The 24,377-nt window shown below is 43.8% G+C and overlaps 1 protein-coding gene across 1 annotated transcript in view; it reads right to left on the bottom strand.

The window, feature by feature from the left end:
• Positions 1-24,377, bottom strand: part of LOC310850541 (uncharacterized protein) — a 42,582-nt gene extending 18,205 nt beyond the window's left edge. Inside the window, exons 1-4 of the mRNA XM_083752064.1 lie at positions 24,055-24,377; positions 20,826-20,901; positions 11,838-11,996; positions 8,223-9,713 (exon numbers count right to left, since the gene is read on the bottom strand). Coding sequence (XP_083608190.1) covers positions 8,223-9,713; positions 11,838-11,996; positions 20,826-20,868 — 1,693 coding nt within the window. The 5' untranslated portion in view covers positions 20,869-20,901; positions 24,055-24,377. The remainder of the gene's footprint in view (positions 1-8,222; positions 9,714-11,837; positions 11,997-20,825; positions 20,902-24,054) is intronic.

Raw genomic sequence — 24,377 nt, 5'->3', positions numbered from 1 at the left:
GGAATCCAGCATATGGGTGGGCCCTGGTGATATCATTAAGCATGATGCTTTATTCATTAACCACATTTGCTGAGAACATGAAAACTGTTCCTTTTGGAAGGAAGCACTGTCCAGACCCATAAGTGATCATTCAAAATTTTATTTGCAGAACTTTCTTCAAAACCATAACAAAACCATCAAAGATACATCCCAAATATCCAAGCAATGTCTTGTGCAATTCAGCACAGGCTCAGCATCATATAAATAACTTTAACTTATAATCAGAGCTGACAAACAAAGCTCTCTCTTCCACTCAGGCTCTATTGAAGGGGTCAGCAAACTTTTTCAGCAGGGGGCCGGTCCACTGTCTCTCAGACCTTGTGGGGGGCGGGACTATTTTTTTGGGGGGGGTGGTCTTTTTATAGCCAGACAGCACAGAAGTTCTTCGAAGAAAAGTGGTGTTGGCATGTCCCACTGGGCACTGAGAGAGTCCAACTCTCCAAGCACTTTCTCAACCCCTCTCTGTTGTGTTCTGTCTCCTGCACCTGTTCACAAATACATGCTGAGTAAAACACAAACATCGCTTGAGAACTGGAACTTGGAACCAACTGGTGCAAAGTAAATATATACAATCTTATTTTATTTCCATCACACAAAGTGAAGCATGTGTTTCTTCAAAGTGTAGAATCTGTGTTGCTTTGAGGTGGGAGGAGTTCCTAAATGATTTGGCTTGCAATCCTAAGAAGAAAATCCTAGTGAACTCTGCAGGACTTCTCAGTAAACATGCTTAAGTTTGTGCTCTAGTCCCTGAGCTGGAGCATCTGTCTAGGTACATAAATCATATCCAGATAAGAACGTTGACCTCCTCTCTTCTTTTAATCCCTTAAGAAACCCAATACGTACCTGGTAAAAAGTCAGCGTGAGGATGGACTAAACCTGTCTGGAGCCTTCCAGTGAAAGATATATCTAAGCAGAGCAGCTATAACACCACATACCAAATTTTGGCTCAGGTGGTTGCAGAATATATACCATATGGGGTGTGGCTAATCATGATACAATCTGAGCAATGGCTTTGCTAAGAAGTTCGGATTACTTTCACCAAGGAGAGAACAGATCTTGGAGTAAGCTGTGGGGCAAGTTTCCCTATAAAAGCATCTCAGACCGCATTGAGGAATCAATGTTGAAGAGAATGCAGAAATGGTAACCCCAGTTAAACTTTCACATATACATAAACATACTTCATCTAGGTGCTGGCAAGGGTGTGGGAACAGAGGCAGCTATAGGCACTTGTGGTGGAAAATTTTGGGGAGCAAGTGTTTAATGAGATAAGAAAAATTACTCAACAGCATATCACGAAGTCTCCAGAGCTTGCATTATCAAATCTGTATTTAAATGAGAATCAGGACTTGATGGATAAATCACAAATGGCATTTCTCTCAGTGGCAACACGTGTGGTTATAATCACGTTCTGGAAGGACTTAGATGGTGTGAACTTGAATACCTGGCAAGAGGAGCAAAGCACAAAGATACCTTTGCAGGAGAATGGCAGAGCTTTATTTCATTTACAAATTCTCCAGAAAACCAAAGACCAGTTCCAAAAGTTTATGAAGAGCTCGTCGCCCACTCAATAAGAACACATTTTACAAATGCTTACTGTTATAAGTTGTGGTGTATGGGAATGCAAGTTTCTTTTTATAATAATATTTATTAAAGTTTAAAAAAAGTTACAAAAATGAGAAAGAAAAAATGAGGGGGGGGGGGGAAGAATACAGAATACAGAAAAATAAAAACAATTAAAAACATTTCCCTCTTTCCATGTCTTATCTTTCATTTACTTATTTCCCTGACCTCCTCACACCTCCCTTTTTTGTATTCTAGTTCAATTAAATATTCCAGCAAATCCTTTCCAGCTTGGTTTTTATCCTAATAGTTTATCATAATGTAGTATAATTTTACATTCTCGTCTTTCAACAGTTAAAAAATCAATTTTTACCTAATCTTTTGTATCATTTCTGCTAATACCACATTACTTCATTCCAACATCCTTCTAACATTCCTGAATTTTACAATGTTTCTGTAGATAAACTTTAAATTTTCTCCAATCTTTTTCCATCAACTCTTCAACTTGGTCTCAGATTCTGCCAGTCATCTCCGCCAGTTCCATATAGTCCATCACTTTCATCTGCCATTCTTCCCGGGTGGGTAAATCTTGTGTCTTCCAATACTTTGTGATGAGTATTCTTGCTGCTGTTGTTGCATACATAAAAAAAAGTTCTATCCTTCTTTGGCACCAATTGGTGGGAATGCAAGTTTCCATAATGTATTTTTGGAACTACATTATATTTTTGGAAATACATGAAAATGAAGGTGAAAGGAAGATTGCTGCTAACTGGCACTGTGCACAGAGAAACAATTGCCCTGGAATTTAAGAATTGCACTGCTTGTCGCCTGTTCAGGTCAGAGCTGGTGTTTACCTTTAAATCTCTACCTCACCTGAGTACTAATAGGAATGTCTTCCCTCAACTAACTGTCCACATCCCGTGATGGTCTTGGGAGGCCTTCCTCCAGGTCTCTTCTCCAATGAAGGGAAGGTGGCTACAGTGGCGTAGGAAGGGGGGGGTTGCGGGTCGCCCTGGGTGTCATCGCTGACGAGGGTGGGGTGAGAAAACGGCGATGGGCTATGTGAGTCTGTGGCATTTTTAACTGCCAGGTTAATTCAGAGAGGAAATCAGCCCAAAATGAATGCCTAACAGCAACAAGCTGTATTGCTGGAATCAATCAATCAATCAAGAGCAAAGGCATAGCTGGCGGGGGGACACTGGGTGCCACACCACGGGGGGGGGATCACTTACAGCGGGCATTGGCGGAGGAAGCAGACCGCCCCCGGCACCACTATTCCAGTAGGGTGCCATCGCGGCAGTCCCCCCGGACACGCGCTGTGCCCCCCCAGGCGCCAGGCACCACACCCCAGCAGGCGGCGTGCCACACACCCAGAACACACGCCATAGAATGTGTGCTTTTCTTTAAAATGCATCTCTGGGTTATTTGTGGGGCCTGCCTGGTGTTTTTACATGAGCAGAATGTGTGCTTTTCTTTAAAATGCATCTCTCCTGCAACCCATCCGGTGCAAAACACCTTGCTTTGCTTTCCTTTGGACCCCATCAGTGAGACTGAGAGGGGAGTCTTGTTGTCTGGGCAGCCCAGGACCAGGGTCATCTTACCCATAGAGGCTAGTGGTGCGGGGCGCCAGGGTGCCAAGTTCTGGAGGGCGCCAGGGAAAAGGCGGAGGCTGGACGCAGCACCTCCCAGAATCAGCTCGCCAACCTTGCCCACCTCCACCTTGCGGCGCCGAAGCAGCACCGCGCCCGGAGCCTCCATCTGCCATGGCCACCGCATGGGCACCGCGGCATGAAGCGGCCAGCTGAGCCAGGGGGCGCCGCTTCCACCCTCCATCCTTTCCCTGCTGGAGGAGCCGCCCTCCAGCCACTGCCCGCCCCACCAGCAGCAACGTCCTCTTTTTAAAACTCTGGGAAATGGGGTGGGGGCACGCCGGAGGGAGCTTTGCACTATGGCGCTGGGTATGCTTAAGATGGCCCTGCCCAGGACCACCATCCACACTGCCCAGACTTGTTCCTCAGGGAGGTTACTTTGGTGCTGCTAGCACAGCAGTTTGACTTTACCCAGTGGTTGACCTTGTGGTCTCAAATTTTGGGGGCACCCTATGTGATGCCAAAATTATGTAGGCTTAAGAAGGCTGATCGCCGAAGAATTGATGCTTTTGGTGCTGGAGGAGACTCTTGAGAGTCCCATGGACTGCAAGAAAATCAAACCTATCCATTCTGAAGGAAATCAGCCCTGAGTGCTCACTGGAAGGACAGATCCTGAAGCTGAGGCTCCAAGACTTTGGCCACCTCACGAGAAGAGAAGCCTCCCTGGAAAAGACCCTTATGTTGGGAAAGATGGAGGGCACAAGGAGAAGGGGACGACAGAGGACGAGATGGTTGGATAGTGTTCTCGAAGCTACCAGCATGAGTTTGACCAGACTGTGGGAGGCAGTGGAAGACAGAAGTGCCTGGCGTGCTCTGGTCCATGAGTCACGAAGAGTCGGACATGACTAAATGACTAAATAACAACAACCCCCACCTTTCTTCTTTCATTCTACATCATAGTTGCAGTGCCCCTTGCAGAGACTCCAAGGCTCCACGCCCGGTGTGACAAAACGGGTCACGCGGCCCCAAACTTGCCTCTGCTTCACCCACAGAGGCACACTCCATTGTCTCTCAAGACTGATGGATGCCAACAACACAAATTCAGGAACATGCTATTGCACAGCATTTGAGAAAGCGATCTTGGCAGCCAGGGACTGTATATGCGCTGGATAGTTAGTACGCCTGCTCTGGCATAATCCTTCGGGGACAGGAGTAGGCTTTTATCAGGAAATCTTACATCTGAAAAGTTGGCACATACCTAATCAATTCCGCCTTGCTTCTAAGGAAAAGCCCTGCCTTCTTTTGCAAGGTGTAAATACTGTTAAGTGAGCCAAATAGCTGGTGCTTCACTGGGGCTATTTCAAGAAGCTCAGTGGGTGTGTAATAGGCAGGAAGATGCAAAGTAGGCAGTTATTGTCTTGAAGTGTCCTGCCCGCAGACTGTCTCGCCAGAGTGGTGCATGCTCTAGTTATCTCCCGCTTGGACTACTGCAATTAAAAGTTCAAAATTTTCTAATAATCCCAGAAGTCAGAAGGAAATGGAAGCATTTGTGGCTGCTATATTTGGCTTACGCAACCAGTGCTTTCATATAGACCCGTGGTTCCCAGCGTGGGGCACACACTCCACAGGGGGGCAATTTGCTTTTTAAGGGGGGGGGGATTTGAGAATGAATTATTAACAGTTAATGGCCTTTTAGGCTTCCTAAATTATATACAGGGGTGGGGTGGGAATCAGGATTTTAGAGATGCTTAAGTGGGGCACAGCCAAATAAATTAATAATAATAATAATAATAATAATAATAATAATAATAATAATAATAATATATTTATACCCTGCTCATCCAGCTGGGTTTCCCCAGCCACTCTGAGCAGCTTCCAACAGAATATTAAAATACAATAGTCTATTAAACATTAAAAGCTTCCCTAAACAGGGCTGTCTTCAGATGTCTTCTAAAAGTCTGGTAGTTGTTTTTCTCTCTCTGGTGGGAGGGCATTCCACAGGGAGGGGGAGGGCGCCACTACCGAGAAGGCCCTCTGCTTGGTTTCCTGTAATTTGGCTTCTTGCAGCGAGGGAACCGCCAGAAGGCCCTTAGCACTGGACTTCAGTGTCCGGGCAGAACACTGGGGGTGGAGACGCTCCTTCAGATATACTGGACTGAGGCCATTTCGGGCTTTAAAGGTCAGCACCAACACTTTGAATTGTGCTCGGAAACGTACTGGGAGCCAATGTAGGTCTTTTAGGAATGGTGTTATGTGGTCTTGGCGGCCGCTCCCAGTCACTAATCTAGTTGCTGCATTCTGGATTAGTTGCAGTTTCTGGGTCATCTTCAAAGGTAGCCCAACATAGAGCGCCGTTTAGGGCTTTAAAGGTCAGCACCAACACTTAGAATTGTGCTCAGAAATGAATCATGCCAGGCAGCAAAACATTAGGTAGTCTTCGTATCCTTTCTGGCTATGCTGTTTTACGATTTTATTCGGCTGATCGTTGTGTAACATTCCTGCAGCCCTTCCCAGAAGGAAGTTCTGATATGTATATTTATTGGATGAAGGCAGCTGATAAAATAGCAGGAATACAAAGGAACAGGCAATTGACTCCAAGTAGATGGGAGTTTTTCCTATGACAATTTTCCTCCAGGCATATGAGTGGGCGTTTCTCGTGAAATCTTACATATGAAAAGCTGCAACTACATAAACAATCCTTACCAGTTTGGAAGGACATTATTTTGGGTGGCAACACATACATGCTGTCAGTGAGCCTAATATTCCTAACAAAGACACCAGTCTTAACCTCTCTGCACCACGTAAACAGTAAACAACACATTCTGCATTCTCATGTGCTGTGTTCACTTTCAGTTTCACCCGCGTCCTCCTTCAGGTGCCATCCTCTTCTTCAGCCTGGGAACACACTGAAGCTGGGATCGACGGTATGTACAGAAAGATTTCAATAAGATCACAAGATGTAGGTCACAACATTATGATGGAAGATTGGGAAAAATTATGAAAAACTGATTTAAATTTTACAGATTGTTTCCTACTGAAGGAGAATTACATGTGGCCCACCTGTGTGAAGGCAAAGGTGGAGGCAGCCCTGCAACAGAGCCTGTCAGAGCCTGTTGATGCTCAGAAGAAAGTCCACAGACCTATTCCAATACACATAAATTTTTATTTATACCCCACCCTTCCCGGATCAGAAAACCGGGCTCAGGGCAGCTAACAACAAATTTAAAACACTTAATTGATGCAAAAAAAACAAAACCAGCATAAAATACAGTATAAAACATGAATAACAAACGATTCAGAATTCAAAAATCAATTTAGGGGGGAAATCCATCCAATAAACATTAGATGATCATCACCAGAGCTAGCTGGCTAAATCAGTCCTATTTGGGCCAGCGAGGAGACCAGGGGAGAATTAGCTGTGGGATCCCAGAGCGGGTAATCTTCGTAAAAAGGGGAGGGGGAGGGAAGGAAGGGAAATAAAGGATCAGGCTGAATTCAAATTAAAGGCCAGGCGGAATAGCTCTGTCTTACAGGCCCTGCGGAAGAAAGTTAAATCCTGCAGGGCACCGGTCTCATGGGACAGAGCTTTCCACCAGGTCGGAGCCATCACTGAGAAGGCCCTGGCTCTGGTTGAAGCTAATCTAACTTCCTTAGGGCCCAGGACCTCTAAACTGTGATTATTCATGGACCTTAAGGTCCTCTGCGGGGCATACCAGGAGAGGTGGTCCATTGGTCTTGATTCAATTCTCAGGGTCTGATACACAGTCTTTACACATCAGTATTAATTAAACACCTCAAACCCATTACAGTACCCCCTTCTAATACACACTGAGACTGTCTTAGAACACACCCCAGTTATAACGTACAAGTTCTAATAAATGAGGCTTCCTCAACCTCAGCCCTCCAGATGTTTTGAGACTACAATTCCCATCATCCCTGACCACTGGTCCTGCTAGCTAGGGATCATGGGAGTTGTAGGCCAAAAACATTGGGAGGGCCAAGGCTGAGGAAGCCTGTAATAAATGCTAATATCTACTAAACCCAAACATTTAGTGCCATACATCCTTTACCTTACGCTATGTGACATTTCTATTTAAATGTAGGTTGTTTAATTTCTCAGTTTAATTTGTTTCACAGAATTTATATACCCCTTGATTGTAGTAAAACCTCTAAGCTGTTTATAAGTAATGTTAAAACGATCAATAAGCAACGCTCAAAAGCCATTCAAATTAACAGGAAAATAACAGAAAAGACATCAGAATCTATGTGCCTGGATGGGCTTACCTCAACAAAAATGTTTTAAGCAAGTGCCAAAAACCTGCCATAAGTAGCATTAGTTTGTAGCCAAAAGAAAGCATGTCAAACTATGGTTTGCCCAGATGCAAACTGCTGCTGTTACTACACCTTAATGAAGACGGTGGTGGTGGTGATTTGATTTATATCCCACCTTTCCTCTCAAAGGAGCCCAGGCCAACAAACACATAAGGGATAAAACCTCTGAACACAACCAGTGTGGTGTGGTGGTTAGAGGGTTGGACTATGCTTCCATTTTGAGTGTTACGCTTCCAGTTTGAGTGCCACACTTCTGTTTTGGGTGTTACGCTGAGGTTTGTCTGTTTTTGCTATTTATTTTGCATTTTTGTTTTGCGGCTTTTTTGTTTTGTTTTTGTGACTGTGTTCAGCTACTGATTGATTGATTGTGTGACTGCAGTACATTGTTTATTGCTTTCATTTTATGGATCAGTGGTCTCATCAGATAGTAACATTCATGTTAAATTGCTGTTTTAGGAATTGTTTTTAAAAGTCTGGAACGGATTAATCCATTTTGCATTCCTTTCTATGGGAAAGTGCGCCTTGGTTTTGGAATGCTTTGGTTTTGGAACGGACTTCTGGAACGGATTAAGTTTGAGAACCAAGGTATTGATAATGTATTGATAATGAATCCTAAGAATCACTGTCTGATTAATGCAAATAAAATCTTTTAGGTGGTCATACATTTCTCCACAAATCTCCACTGGTACTTTTTTCAAAGACTGGTGACTATTTCTGCCAGCTCTTGTTGTCGTTCCTCACTTTTCCGTATGTTCCTCCGACCTCGGAGCAACTCAAATGGCCTTTTCAAAGAGTAATCCAAATTGAGCAGAAGGTTTGCAAAAAAACTGACCTTCTCTGCTGTGAAACTCCTCTCCTTGTTGACCAAGAAGCTCGTGAAAAGGTCAGGATCTCCATCAAGTTCCAGGAGGCTTTGTATATTATCTTTCGCAGTATACTCAGCCAATTCTGACTCGTGGTCGTTGTAAATTTGCAGTAACGTTTTCTCGGCTTGCGTCCCTTGTTGGTTTCTTCTGCCATTACCCTGCCTCACATTGGGGTTTGCTGCCTGGCTTTCCTCAAGTTTTCTTTGCTGTCGATTATCTTCCTCACACTGCAAAATCCAGCTCAGGTGGCAAGGCCAACAGCTGGCAAGAACAATCCAGTCTATCGCCTCTTTTATTTTTTCTCTATGTTCGGCTTCAGTCTCCGATGTCACCTTGGTCATGGAACAGATGGTCAGGACTGTGCTCAGCACCCTTTTCAGTTGGGCAGAATTCCCTGGGATGTACCTGTGATTCTTCAACTGATCACGGATAAGTATAATTTCCTTATTGTTGACTTCTTCATCCTTAGGGGTCATCTGCGGCAGGGAGAAGGGCAAGGACACAATTCGGTTTAAGTACAAGTAGCCATTCGTGTTTTTATTTTTTTGGATACATTCCACAAGGATGCTTGTATCGGCAGCCAAGATGGAGATAAATGGGGCATCCTTGTCGGAAAGAAGTATGTTGATGGCGTCCAGAACATCCACCACTTTGTCTTGAGTGCACTTGTCCAAATTGGTGATCTTCAGGACCACCCGAATCTCTCGCTTCTCTATCCATCCCAGGAACTGGAGGAACTTTGTGATTGTTTTCACCTCTTCCTTCACAACGTGCATGAAGCCCAGCTGGGCACTGAGAGCCTTTTTGTCCATTTCTGTCAGAAGTTCCTTTTTCAATGTGAAGTAGAAGTTTTTACAAGCAAGTATTAAAGGAGAAATCAACGTAAGACTCCCTGCTATAGCCACGAATCCGAAGATCTCCTGGAACGCATCTTTCATTAGGTTGTTGCATGCCGCTAAAAGAATAAGCAAACCTGATACAATGGGAATGACGAGCCCCCTCCTTCCTTTAAAAAACCATTTCCTTTTCTCACCTTTCTCCATAGCTTTGCAACCAAAGGCCCTAAAAAGGCTAAAATGAAACTTATTCTTTCCTTCAATTTCATCAAGCAACGTAGTAACAAGGCCAGCCCAGATACGGTCACATCCTACAAACTCCCAGGCATCAAAATCGATGAAGATGTACCGGATAGAATCGACTTCTGTGCTGTGACTTTCGATATCTTTGGAACCGGAAACCGGGTAACAAAAAATCATGCGCAAAGCCAGCCAAAGTTGAGAACACATTCCTCCATTTCTCCATCCGCACTTCTTGTTACTTCCCCCCTCTGTAACATAAAGGAAAAAGCGCAACATTTGTACCAGCGCAACATTTGCTGCAGGCCAGAGGACCGGGAGGGCCCTTTTGTGGTCATCCCTTAGGAACATATCAAGCTGCCTTATATTGAATCAGATCATTGGCCTATGTAGCTCAGTATTGTCTACACTGACTGGCAGCAGCTCTCCAGCATTTCAGGCAGGGGACATTCCTAGCCCTACCTGGAGATACCAGGGATTAAACCAATATTGACAATATTCAAATTTAGGAACCGAATGGACTTTATCTCCTGACCATCCATTGGACTTTAATTTCTCTTGATATGTTCTGTTTGCATGATGTGTTGGTCTATGGAATTACACTTTGTGAGATATTATAGGTTGAATTGTGTTTGAAATAGGAGTTACATAGTCAAAAACAGCCTGTTACGTTGTGTGTGTTGTTACCAGGATTGTCTTTACGTCACCTAAGGTTTAGTTGTGTCTTGCATGTGCTTAATAATAATACAGTGATACCTCAGGTTACATACGCTTCAGGTTACATACGCTTCAGGTTACAGACTCCGCTAACACAGAAATAGTGCTTCAGGTTAAGAACTTTGCTTCAGGATGTGAACAGAAATCATGCTCCGGCGGCACAGCAGCAGCAGGAGGCCCCATTAGCTAAAGTGGTGCTTCAGGTTAAGAACAGTTTCAGGTTAAGTACAGTGGTGCCTCGCAAGACGAAATCAATCCGTTCCGTGAGGCTCTTCGTATAGCGGTTTTTTCGTCTTGCGAAGCAAGCCCATTGACAGCTTAGCGGATTAGCGCTATTAGCGGTTTAGTGGCTTTTAGCGATCAGCTGTTAAGCGGCTTATCAGCGGATTAGCTGATAAGCGGCTTAGCGGCTTAGGAAAAGGGGGGAAAGGGAAAAAAACCCACAGGAACTCGCAAGACATTTTCGTCTTGCGAAGCAAGCCCATAGGGAAATTCGTTTTGCGAAGCGCCTCCAAAACGGAAAACCCTTTCGTCTAGCGGGTTTTCCGGCTTGCGAGGCGTTCGTCTTGCGGGGCACCACTGTACAGACCTCCGGAACGAATTAAGTACTTAACCTGAGGTACCACTGTAGTGTGCTGGTCAGGGGCAGCAAAATGGGAGGGTGCCCCTGCTGAAGCCTCACTTACTAGGATCACCTGATTGCAGTTTCTGGGTTCCAGTGGGATCTTGTGAGAGGTCTCACGGGAACGCAGAGACCACTGCTATTTCTTGCTTCTCCGGCAGGAGCACCACGCCTTGGAATTCTTCCACCCAAGATGGCTGCCTCCTTCTGCTGGCTAACAAGCTGGTTTGGGACGGGAGCACATTATATTTAATCTACACTGTTTTATTTTGTCTATATTTAGATTGCGTACGTGTGTGGCCCATAAGCGTAATGCTGGTGGTCAACAAAAGAGGTTTAAAGACAGTCTCAAGGCAAATCTACAAAAATGTAGTATAAACACTGACAACAGGGAAACACTGGCCTGCGAGCGCTCCAGTTGGAGAACAGCCTTTACCAAAGGTGTCATGGGCTTTGAAGACACTCGAACTCAGGACGCAAGGGAGAAACGTGCTAAGAGGAAGGAACAGCTTGGCAAATCCACACTGTGATCAACTCCCGCCCGGAAACCAATGTCCCCACTGTGGAAGGACGTGTGGATCCAGAATTGGCCTCCACAGTCACTTACGGACTCCTTGTTAAAACCATGTTTATGGAAGTCAATCTTCCTCGGCTACGAGGGATCGAAGAAGAAGAAGAAGAAGAAGAAGAAGAAGAAGACAGGTGACTATGCCACTTTTAGAAATTATTTTTACTTCTGCATACTAAATATTGCATTTACCTGGCACCAAACGTTTGGCTTCCTGGGTGCCAAATCGTCAAAAAGAGGAAAGGGCCTGTGTTTTGCCAATTCACAGGAGATTCTTAATGTCCGGGTCATTGGGTCAAAAGAGTCTTGTACTGCAGAGGTTTGGACTAGATGACTCCTGTATTTCCAACTCTACAGTTCTATGAGTCTATGATTTTATGGCTCCACGCTCCTTACATCCTGCCTCCTCCCTCTCTGGGCTTTTTTCATGTGGCTTTGATGGTTGTCATGGGAACTGGTGGTACTTACTTTCCATTTCAATTTCAATTTTATCTAAGAGTCGTCTTTTGTTTCGCCCCCACGGTGCGTAGAATCCCACTGTCACTGGTACCGTAACATGTCTTAGAGTGTTTGCCAGGGCTTCACAGTAAATGTCTTCATTGATTCCCTCTGTAGAATTGTCTTTTCCTAGAAGAAATAAAGCAAAGAAGTTACTAATTTTTAACCTATGTCCCCACCCTATGTGGAAGGACATGTGGATCTAGAATTGGCCTCCACAGGCATTTACAGACTCACTTTTAAAACTGTGTTTATGAAAAAACAAAAAAAAATTCCTTCCAGTAGCACCTTAAAGACCAACTAAGTCAGTTCTTGGTATGAGCTTTCGTGTGCATGCACACTTCTTCTGTGTTTATGAAAGACATTCTTACGCAGCTACAAGTGATCGCCAAAGAATAAGAGTGATTTGGTATGTTTTTCATTCAGAAAACATCTCATTGTCAAAGGCAAGAGGCTAAATCAGGGGCAGCAAACTTTTTCATCAGGGGGCTGGTCCACTGTCTCTCAGACCTTGGGGGGGGCGGACTATATATTTGGAAAAAAACCAAATGAATTCCTATGCCCCACAAATAACCCAGAGGTGCATTTTAAATAAAAGCACACATTCTACTCATGTAAAAACACACTAATTCCTGGACCACCTGCGGGCCGGATTTAGAAAGTGATTGGGCTGGATCTGGCCCATGGGCCTTAGTTTGCCTACCCATGGGCTAAGTACAGTGGTGCCTCGCAAGACGAAAAGAATCCGTTCTGCGATTCTCTTCGTCTAGCGGTTTTTTTGTCTTGCGAAGCAAGCCCATTGACAGCTTAGCAGATTAGCGCTATTAGCGGTCTAGCGGCTTTTAGCGATCAGCTGTTAAGCGGCTTATCAGCGGATCAGCTGATAAGCAGCTTAGCGGCTTAGGAAAGGGGGGGAGCGAAAAAAACCCGCGGGAACTCGCAAGATTTTTTCTTCTTGCGAAGCAAGCCCATAGGGAAATTCGTTTAGCGAAGCGCCTCCAAAACGGAAAACCCTTTCGTCTAGCGGGTTTTCCGTCTTGCGAGGCGTTCGTCTTGCGGGGCACCACTGTAGTCCTCTAACACTAGGGACACCTCACCTCAGGTAGATGAATAGAATCACTCTGAAGAGCTGCAAGGGCAAGTTGGATTTCCCTTTTTGTCCATTAAGGCGCTGGGCCAACACTGACAACACCAACATCAAGGCATTCCTGGATGACAGGGCCAGGGTCTTGGCCTTTTAGCAACCTCAAACAGCCCCCGCTCAACTCTGCCCCCTCTGCACCCATGAGACATGCAATGCCGTGGATTGTGGGTAAACTCGCACCAGGAACTATTCCTGAAATCTGGGCAATAGATGTTGGTCATAACATAGGCATGGAAGCATGGGAACGATTGTGGAATATGGATATGAAATTTACAGCATGTTACGGTTTAAGAGAAAATTGTATGAAAATGATATATTGTTGGTATCTAACACCGAGTAAACTGGCAAAAATGTATCAATCTAAACCAAATAAGTGTTGGAAATGTAAAGAGAAAGAAGGTTCTTTTTTTACCCTATGTGGTGATGTTGTAGTAAGATTAAAGCTTACTGGGAAATGATATATAATGAATTGAAAAGGATGTTCAAAATAAGTTTTGTAAAAAGAAGAAGAAGAAGAAGAAGAAGAAGAAGAAGAAGAAGAAGAAGAAGAAGAAGAAGAAGAAGAAGAAGCAGCAGAAGCAGCAGCTTTTCTTTTGGGAATTATAGGGACAGAACTACCTAAATTGTATAGAAATTTATTTATGCGTGCTACTACAGCAGCAAGAATGCTACTGAAAGAAGCAGAAGTCCCAGCAAAGGAAGAATGGATACAAAAAATTATGGAATATGCAGCAATGGCGAAACTTACTGGAAGAATAAGAAATCAAAATAACAAACTTTTTATAAAAGAATGGAAACAGTTGATTGAATATTTACAGATAAATTGCAAACAGATAAAAACATTGGCAGACTCGTTCAGCATAGGGTTTGCCCACGTATCTGCCCTTTAGTAAGGCAGATGGCAGTACATCAAATCTGGTAAGGGTAAACGCCCGCCTGTATTTTGCGATTTGTAAATCCAGCAAATATGGTGTTAGATTGAACCCTTTTCCATAATCTTGGATGGCTGGATATTTATCTATCTTGCTCATATGGTCCTGAAGCTCTACATCTCCTATTCGCTGGCTCACCATCCTTTTAGCCTTTTCAAAACCTGAGGCTATAAGTTCTTGTGGGGAAAGCCCCAGGCCCTTCAATTTTTCATAGAGCAACAATCTCCATTTAGACTGGAATGGGTCTAATAGAGTCAATGGAGCCACTCCCACTGGGAAAAATATGAGTTTTAGCCACAAGTGAATCTTCAGGATCCATATCCTGGCATTGATAGGGAGTTGACCTACCTCCAGCCTAATGGCTGTGTTGGAAACACAGGTAGGTAACCCTAGTAGGGAGCGGTAAAATTTAGTTTGTACAGATTCCAGGGACTTGAGTTTTTGACAGTTAAATATCTGGGTGCCATACATCAGTTGTGGAAGTATTTTTGCGACAAAGACCTGGGAGGCAGCAGGAACATATTGACCTCCTTTTCTATAGAAGAATCTTATGATAGCTCTGGAAGATCTTTGCGCATTTGCCATGGAATTCTTAATCTGATGGCACCAGGATCCCTTCTCATCAAAGATTATTCCAAGATATCTAAAGGATGTTACTTGCTCAATAGGTTGGTTATTAATTTTCCATTTATGTCGGAGTTTTCTCTTGGAGAACACCATAATTTTTGATTTAGTGTAATTTATTATTAGGTGTTCAGCTTCGCAATACTCTGTAAGAGCTCGTAAAAGTTTTCTTAGACCCACACAAGAGAAGGAAATAAGTGCCGCATCATCTGCGTACAAAAGGACTGGGATTGGTATATTATTTAGGTTTGGGGGATGAGTACTTGCATCCTCCATCTTTCTGACTAAGGAGTTTATGTAGAAATTAAATAGAATAGGGGCAAGAACACAGCCTTGCTTGACACCATGGAAACTTTGGATTTCCTTTGATAGGTTCCCATAACGGTCACATCTAACACGGATCCGAGTGTTTTCATGTAGTCTACGGATAAGAAGCAAAAGACGTCTGTCGATGTTTGTGGCACTTAATTTTTCCCAAAGTCTGTGCCGGGGTATCAAATCGAAAGCTGATTTGAAATCTATAAAGGCTACATAGAGGGAGCCTCCTTTCTTTGAGGTGTATTTCTCCACTAGATGTTGCAATACCAGTCCTTGGTCTAAAGTTGATCTATGTGCCCTGAAACCAGCCTGGGCTTCCTTAAGGATGTGCTCCCATTCCAGCCAGTCCGCAAACTTTTCACGTAAGTGAGTTGCGTAAAGTTTGCTAATAATGCTTAAGAGACTGATTGGTCTGTAATTGGCTGGATCAAGTTTACAGCCTTTCTTGAATATGGGAACGATGATTGCCAATCCCCAGTCCTCTGGTATTATTGCTGTTTGATCTATGCTGGTGAATAGGGTGGCAAGGACTGGGGCCCACCAGTCAATATTGGCTTTGAGAAGCTCAGGGGAGATATTATCTGCTCCCGGGGCTTTTCTGTATTTGAGTGCCTGAATAAGCCTCCTGACCTCCGCAACCGACACCGGAGGCCACTCATCACCTGCCGCACACTGTGTTAGTGGCTGTGTCAAAGGCAGAGCTGAATATAATGATTGGAAAAATGCCTCCCAAGTCCCTGCAGGTATAGTATACTCCACTTCTGAGGAGGTAGATCGCACTCCATTCGCTACCATTCTCCAGAAGGTGGCCGAGTCTCTCTCTCTGGATGCATCTATTAGGTATTTCCATTCTCTTTTCTGTGCCAGGAGTTTTTTGTTTTTAATCAGGATTTTATAATTTCGTTTATCTTCAAACCAGACCGTGGGGAGTTGGGGTAAATTGGCAGATCTATAATTCTTGTATTTTTTCAGTAAGTTTAGCTTCATGTCCTGGCATTCTTGATCAAACCAGGGTTTGGAGTTTTTATATACTGAGGATTGCCTATTTGACCTGTTCCTTTTTTCCTTCAGGGAATCTTGAAGGAGTGAAATTAACTCCTGAAATAAATTTATTTTTAATTCATGGCTTGAGGAAGTTATAAGGTTATCTCTCTTAGTGAGGAATTCCTTTGAGCATAGCCTACTTGAAATTTCCTTATGCAGTTCATCTGTCCATCTAATACGAGAATATCTGAGCTCCAAAGCTGTAGGGCTCGAATATTCGATTTTCTCAGCGCAGGATAAATCCTTTCCCGCAACTACAAGTGCACTTAATGGCAGATGGTCACTGTCTAAGCGCTCCTCCACTTTGCATTCCAGAACTTTGTTTTGAAGATCATACGACACGATTATATAATCAATTGTGGAGGCGCCATTGTTAGATATAAATGTGAATTCTCCGACCTTCTCCCCCTCAGTACGGCCATTCAGTATAACCAAGTCCAACTTATTGACCAAGTGTAATAGGCATAAGCCAGCATAATTACAGCCTTTATCCTTTGAGATTCTAGCTGGTATTGAGTGGGCTTCCTCTATAATGGGGGCTGTTTCATGGAAATGGGCATACAAAGCCTCATCAGATTGTCCAGTTCTGGCATTTAGGTCGCCAGCCACCACTACAGAGGCATCAGGAAATTGATTTGATAGTTTGTCAAGATACTGTTCTAACTGAGCCCAGGTATTTCTTATCAGTCTTTTCTCTCTTTGTGGGGGTAGGTATACGTTAATCAGCAGCAAGCTGTGGGTTCTCCACTGTACCTGCACAGCTGTGGCCAGATGGTCTAATGGGTCTAGTTTTTTAAATATGGCCCTTAGCCTTGTTGAGATTAAAGTAACTAACCCACCTTTAACTCGCCCCCCTCTAGTACTTAAAAGACCTGGGAGGGAGAACGCAGAAAAGCCATTTAACTCCACTTCGCTTGTGCTCCAGGTCTCCTGGAGAAACACAATGTCATGTCTCTGAATATATTTAGTAAAGGATTGGTCAGAAGCCCTCTTTTGCCAACCTGCAATATTCCAAGTTAGCAAGGTAAGGTTGCACGTTGTCTTGCCAAAAGTTGATCTTAGTCAATTTGCCTTTAAAAGATTTTTAGGGCCTATCTTTTTGTCTATTGATTGAGTTTCGTTCATTTTGGCAATGTCCATAGATGTATTATCGCCCAAGTACTCAATGGAATCGATTGAAGGGTGCAACGTGCTAACATTAGTGATCAGTACTCCTTTTTTTGGCGAATCTACCTTGAGGTGTTCTATTTGTCTAGTACCAAGTTCGTCCTCATCCAGGTATCTCATGCTGGTCCAAGAGCGCGTTGTGGTTGTCATAGGGATGGTTTCCTTCTTAGATGGTAATTTGTTACTGTCCCTTACGCACTGTGTTAGATCTGTTGCTATCAGGTTTATCTCTGCAACTGCAGAGGTATTATAAAAGTAGTCTTTCATGGTTGCCATAGGGATGGTTTCCTTCTTAGATGGTAGTTTATTACTGTCCCTTGCGCACTGTGTTAGATCTGTTGTTAACAGGTTTATCTCTGCAGTTGCAGAGGTATTATAGGAGTAGTCCTTCATGGGGTCTATCTTGGCTTTTTCAGAGAGGTTCTCTTTCTTTAATTGGTCCATTGCCGGATCTTTCTCTCTTGCTTTTTCCTGAACATTCATCTCTGTTAGCTTATTTCTAAGGGTCTCCAATCTTCCCAAGATCTCAGATTGGGCAAGGAAAGGCAACAATCCAAACTGATTTATTAATGCCTTTTCTTCTGGATAGAAGTTATCAGTCCCCTCATTAGGCAGTCTCATCTCCTGTCTTAGTTTCAAGGGCCCTTGCTCAATATGTTCCAGTTTGTCTTTTGAGTGTCCTCTCTCCTCCTTTGATTTACAAGTGAATCTTATCTCAGCTGTCGTGATATCATCAGGAAGCAAATTCAAACATGTGCTGTTTTCAAAATATCTTGTTACCGTTATCCTTTTCTTTAACAGCAAGTGTCTTGATCTATATATATATTTGGCCAAGTTTTGATCTTTGAAGGAGGCAATCACTCGCAGGGAGTAACCATTATAGAATATGAAATCTACTGAGGTAATGTCATTTAATCTTATTTTCCCTGGCAGCATATCATCTAAAGTATTCACAAAATGCACCGAGCGTTCTTTCTGTGTAAGGAAGCCCTTTGGCTTCGGGTAGTTTAGAAAAGCCAACTTCCTATCTGCCAGTATCAGTTTCCATCCTTTATCCTGGGACAGATCTTGCCCTGCTACTGGCTCATCTTGAGATCTGCCATAATCAATGGTATGGGGTGAGTCTTCTTTAATATTTGTGGATCCTTGAGGTTTCAGCATAGAGCACCCGAGTAGTGATTTCGTTTCCTCACTTGTTTTGTTAGGCAGCAATGGTGTTTCTTTCAAAGACTTCAGCTGGATCTTTTTTTCTGGATCCACACTGTTATTCTCTCTGCTGCCATGTGTAGCAGGTTTATTAGAGTTTGTTTTTGATTTTGTTGGAATCAGCTTATATAGTCTTCTCCAACATACTTTACATGCACGTCGGTTTATGACAGATTTCCTTGCAGTTTTTATGTTCTTACTTTTCTTTTTAGTTTCAGCTTTCTTCTTATGGGATCTCTTGCTGATACCTCGCTTCTTTTGATTTACTTGAGTAGAAGATTCAGTTTTGGGGGCAGAGACATACAACCCTATGTCCTTTCCTTGTAAATGATTTTCCGCTGATGATCCTTGTGTGCACTTGCTGGTTGCTGGTTGCTTTATATGTTCTGGCTCTTGAGGGATGGTTGGTGGATCAGCACCATGAAATTCTGAGCCTTTAGCTTGGAGGGAATAATTTTCCACTAGTGTCAGGAGCAACCCATTTGTTATTGTTAAATATTTTTTCATAGCTGCCAGATCCAGATTTATAGAGAGCAGCCAGTCCTGAGGATAGCAGTCATTATTTTCCGTCTGGGAGCCCATAGATGAAGTCTGGGTTTTCTGGGAGTTTCGGGTTTCTTCCTGTAACTCTGAAGATAATATCTCAGCCAGGACTATTTCATGGGCCAGGCTCATTGTATTTCTATTTTGGTTGTTATTCTCCGAGTCCTGTATTCCTCTAGGGAAGGTTGAGTGATCTTGAGCAGCAGAGGAAAAGAGAAGGGCCTCATCCTGCTTCAACTCAATCATCTCAGCCATCTTTTGCTCATTTCCATTTCCATTCTCGTTGTCCCTTGTATGTGAAAAGTATTGCGTGATTTTACTCTGTTTCTCAAGGCACTCCTGGAACAATGGACTTGTCACTATCCCCAGGTCCCTACGTTTCTTTCTAGTAAGTACCATTTGTAAATCTTGTTGCCAGTCAGGGGTTATTCTTCCTATTTCAAAAACTTGTCTCTTAGGAAGTCTCTTAGGAAGTCAGAGACTCCACCCAACTGTAGACTAAAGTCCAAATTGAGGCAAGATTTGGGATAGCTGTTTGTAATTTGATAGCTTATAGTTCAGAGCATAACACGGGGTTGGTAATAAATTAGCTGTCACCCGTTTTCCTTATTATCGAACAGACTTGAGGAGAGCGGCAGCGTGAGGAGTAAACCCTCCGGACATTAAGATAACAAGGAGGGCTTCTTTTTGAAACAACAAGCTAAAAGAACTATTAGAACTATTTAACTACTCTGGAGGAGTTAAAGTATATTAAAAAGGAGTGTCAAAAGTTGGCTCGGTGTCGAGCCTATTTAAAAAACAAGTTTAAGAACTTGCCTCAGATAACCTCCAGAACTCTGCAGCTAGTTCGGCGGCCATATGGAAAAGGGTTCAATCTAACACCATATTTGCTGGATTTACAAATCGCAAAATACAGGCGGGCGTTTACCCTTACCAGATTTGATGTACTGCCATCTGCCTTACTAAAGGGCAGATACGTGGGCAAACCCTATGCTGAACGAGTCTGCCCATGTGGTCTGAAAGAGGTGGAAACGGTTTCACATGTGTTGCTACACTGCGACCTCTATGGGGATATCAGGTCACTGTTTATTTCCCCTATCGTTCAGAAATTTCCAGGTCGATCTGAATCTCAGCGGCTGAAAATCCTACTAGGAGATAAAAACCCAGAAGTAACACTGAAAGTGGCCAAATTTTCTGCGGCTGCGATCAAGCGGAGGGCATTAGCTGTAAAAAAGTAAAAGACTTGACCCCTGGACAAGCCCCCTCATTTTTTAAGTCTATACATACATTGTAGTGCGTGTGTGTGTGTGTGTGTGTGTGTGTGCATATGTGTATTGCTTTTATGTATAATTTTACAATTTTTAATTGACACCATTACTCCCCTTGTAAACTATCGTTGTTGTTTTTTCTGGTCTATGACCGTAATAAATTAATTCATTCATTCAAAAACATTGGCAGGATTATTGTAATAACCTGCAGTTTTATGAGAGTATATATTTAAAGTAGATAATTAAATGAGCAAATTGAATGAATCTGGATATGCAGAAGATATTAAAAAATAAATTTAAGGAACCGCAGAAAGAGGGGGGAAGGAAGTCAAACTTTGAAATGTTCAATTGATTGTAAAACTAATAATAATAATAATAATTAATAATAAATGTATTTATGTAGATCTACCCCACCCATCTGGCTGGGTTTCCCCAGCCAGTCTGGGCGGCTTCCAGCAAATTGTATTACAATACAATAATTCATCAAATATTAAAAGCTTCCCTAAACAGGGCTGCCAAAAGTCAGATAGTTGAATTATAATAATTTATTATTAATTAAATGTATAAACATGAAAAAGTATAAATAAAAACTTTATTTTAAAAAAGGAACTATTCCTGAAATGGCCACAAAGGCCCACTTTTTCCAGAGCCCCATGACCCCAGCACCTGAGCAGAAAAAGCACAGAAAATTGATTTAGTAATAACAGCACACCTGAATGGTCTTCCAGCAGTGATTGACGCTCCTTGTCACTCATTATTGCACCCAAAAGCCTCACCTTCAGCAGCTGCTCAAGTCCCCTTTTTATGAAGATTACCCGCTCTGGGATCCCACAGCTAATTCTCCCCTGGTCTCCTCGCTGGCCCAAATAGGACTAAGTTAGCCAGCTAGCCCTGGTGATCATCTAATGTTTATTGAATGGATTTCCCCCCTAAGTTGATTTTTGAATTTATTGTTATTCACGTTTTATACTGTACTTTATGCTGTTTTTTGTTGCATCAATTAAGTGAATTAAATTTGTTGTTAGCCACCCTGAGCCTGGTTTTCTGAACCGGGAAGGGCGGGGTATAAATAAAGTTATTATTATTATCATTTTTATTATTATTACAAAGGCCCACTTCCACCAGAATTTCCACCAGCAGCTGAACAGAAAAGGCACAGGAAACTGATTCAGTAATAATGGCACACCTGAATGGTCTTCCAGCAGTGCTTGGCTCTCCACGTCACTCATGTCTGTGGCCAGAAGTCTCAATTTCAGCTGCTGCTCAACTCTGTCAAGTAAATACATTGAATGAATAGACCTCCCTCGTGGGTTGGCCTCCAATTTGTCCGGAAGGTTGCTTTGAAGAAAGGGTAGACAGTGGTGGTCTTCACACATACCCCCTTCCTCAAACTGGGCTGCCTACAGGTACCAGCACTCCCCACTCCCCTCACATGCTCCTTTCTGAGTCTGCAGTGGCGGAGTGCGGTGAGCGAATGGTTGCAAATCCCTAGATTGGAGGGAACAATGGGAAGAAGAGAAAATGGAGACGATTCATAGCCTCCCTGCTCCACGTGGGGCTGCCTTCAAGGGTGCTTTCGGGACGTGGACATACAGTGGTACCTCAGGTTACATACGCTTCAGGTTACAGACTCCGCTAACCCAGAAATAGTGCTTCAGGAGAACAGAAATCTGGCTCCAGCGGCGCGGCAGCAGCAGGAGGCCACATTAGCTTAAAGTGGTGCTACGGACCTCCGGAATGAATGAACTAAGTACTTAACCTGAGGTACCACTGTACTATCATAGGGCCATTCAGCTTCCACAAAGGAGTCGTTGGCAACAGGTTTTTTAAAAATTATAAAACAAGGAGGATCTGCAGGTTGGCATTCAGAAAAGGCAGGAAATCAGCAGTGTTATTCACTGAGAGGAGGAGATAATATTTAACTTAAAATCATAGAATTGTGGACTTGGAAGGGAACCCCCCCCCCCCCTTGTCCAAACCCTCTGCAATGCAGGAATCTCACCTAAAGCTTATGTGACAGACATCCAAGCTTTGCTTAAAAGCCTGCAATGAAGGAACTTGCCAAACTTCTTATAGCCAGACAGTCTTATAGTCAGACAGCTGTTAAGGCACAGGAAGGAAAGTAGTCTTGGTATATCCCACTGGGCACTGAGAGAATCCAACTCTCCAAGCACTTTCTCTTCCCCTCTCTGTTGTGCTGGGGAACAGTGCTGGGGGCACTGTCATACAGTGGTTTCGCTCCTTCCTCCTGGGCCGTGTTCAGAAAGTGGGGGGGGGATGAGTGTTCAGACCCCTGGGCTCTCACTTGTGGGGTGCCTCAGGGTTCTGTCCTCTCCCCCATGCTTTTTAACATCTACATGCAGCCGCTGGGAGAGATCATCAGGGGGTTTGGACTGGGTGTCCATCAATATGCAGATGATACCCAGTTCTACCTCTCTTTCAAATCAGAACCAGTGAAGGCGGTGAAGGTCCTGTGTGAGTGCCTGGAGGCGGTTGGAGGATGGATGGCGGCTAATGGATTGAGGTTGAATCCTGACAAGACAGAAGTACTGTTTTTGGGGGACAGGGGGCGGGCTGGTGTGGAGGACTCCCTGGTCCTGCATAGGGTAACTGTGCCCCTGAAGGACCAGGTGCGCAGCCTGGGAGTCATTTTGGACTCACAGCTGTCCATGGAAGCACAGGTCAAATCTGTGTCCAGGGCAGCTGTTTACCAGCTCCATCTGGTACGTAGGCTGAGACCCTATCTGCCTGCGGACTGTCTCGCCAGAGTGGTGCATGCTCTGGTTATCTCTCGCTTGGACTACTGCAATGCACTCTACGTGGGGCTACCTTTGAAGGTGACCCGGAAACTACAACTAATCCAGAATGCGGCAGCTAGACTGGTGACTGGGAGCGGCTGCCGAGACCACATAACACCGGTCTTGAAAGACCTACATTGGCTCCCAGTACGTTTCCAAGCACAATTCAAAGTGCTGGTGTTGACCTTTCAAGCCCTAAACGGCCTCGGCCCAGTATACCTGAAGGAGCGTCTCCACCCCCATCGTTCTGCCCGGACATTGAGGTCCAGCTCCGAGGGCCTTTTGGCAGTTCCCTCATTACGAGAAGCAAAGCTACAGGGAACCAGGCAGAGGGCCTTCTCGGTAGTGGCGCCTGCCCTGTGGAATGCCCTCCCATCAGATGTCAAAGCGATAAATAACTACCTGACATTCAGAAGACATCTTAAGGCAGCCCTGTTCAGGGAAGTTTTTAATCTGTGATATTTTAGTGTATTTCTGGTTTTTATGGAAGCCGCCCAGAGTGGCTGGGGAAACCCAGCCAGATGGGCGGGGTACAAATAATAAATTATTATTATTATTATTATTGTGCTCTGTCTCCTGCACATTTTCACAAATATATGCTGAGTAAAACCCAAACATCGCTTGAGAACTGGAACAACCAACTGGTGCAAAGTAAATACAGCGGTACCTCGGGTTAAGAATTTATTTCATTCTGGAGGTCTGTTCTTAACCTGGAACTGATCTTAATCTGAGGTTCCACTTTAGCTAATGGGGCCTCCCGCTGCTGCTGTGCCACTGGAGCACGATTTCTGTTCTCATCCTGAAGCAAAGTTCTTAACCCGAGGTACTGTTTCTGGGTTAGTAGAGTCTGTAACCTGAAGCGTCTGTAACCTGAACAATCTCCCATCCAACCTACACAATCTTCCATCACACAAAGTGAAAAACATGTTGCTTCGAAGTGTGGTTTGAGATGGGAGATGTTCCTAAACAATTTGGGTTGCAACCCTAAGGAAAAAAAATCCTAGTGAACTCTGCAGGACTTCTCAATAAACATGCTTAAGTTTGTGCTCTAGTTCCTGAGCTGGAGCATCTATCTAGGTACATAAATCATCTCCAGATAAGAATGTTGACCTCCCCTCTTCTTTTAATCCCTTAAAAAACCACTACTTACCTGGTAAAAAGTCAGCGTGAGGATGGACTGAACCTGTTTGGAGCCTTCCAGTGAAAGATATATCTAAGCAGAGCAGCTGTAACACCAGATACCAAATTTTGGCTCAGGTGGTTGCAGAATATATACCATATGGGGCGTGGCTAATCGTGATACAATCTGAGCAATGGCTTTGCATCATAATGTTAGGAAGTTCGGATTACATTCACCAAGGAAAGAGCAGGTCTTGGAGTAAGCAGTTTCCCTATAAAAGCATCTCAGATTAAGGGACCCATGATGAAGATAATGCAGAAACGGTACTTAACCCCAGTTAAACTTT

Source organism: Podarcis gaigeae (genome assembly GCF_964106915.1).
Source record: "Podarcis gaigeae genome assembly, chromosome: 8".
NCBI lineage: Eukaryota > Metazoa > Chordata > Lepidosauria > Squamata > Lacertidae > Podarcis > Podarcis gaigeae.
Note: the sequence above shows the minus strand (reverse complement) of the source record. Positions and strands in the feature narration are given on the sequence as shown.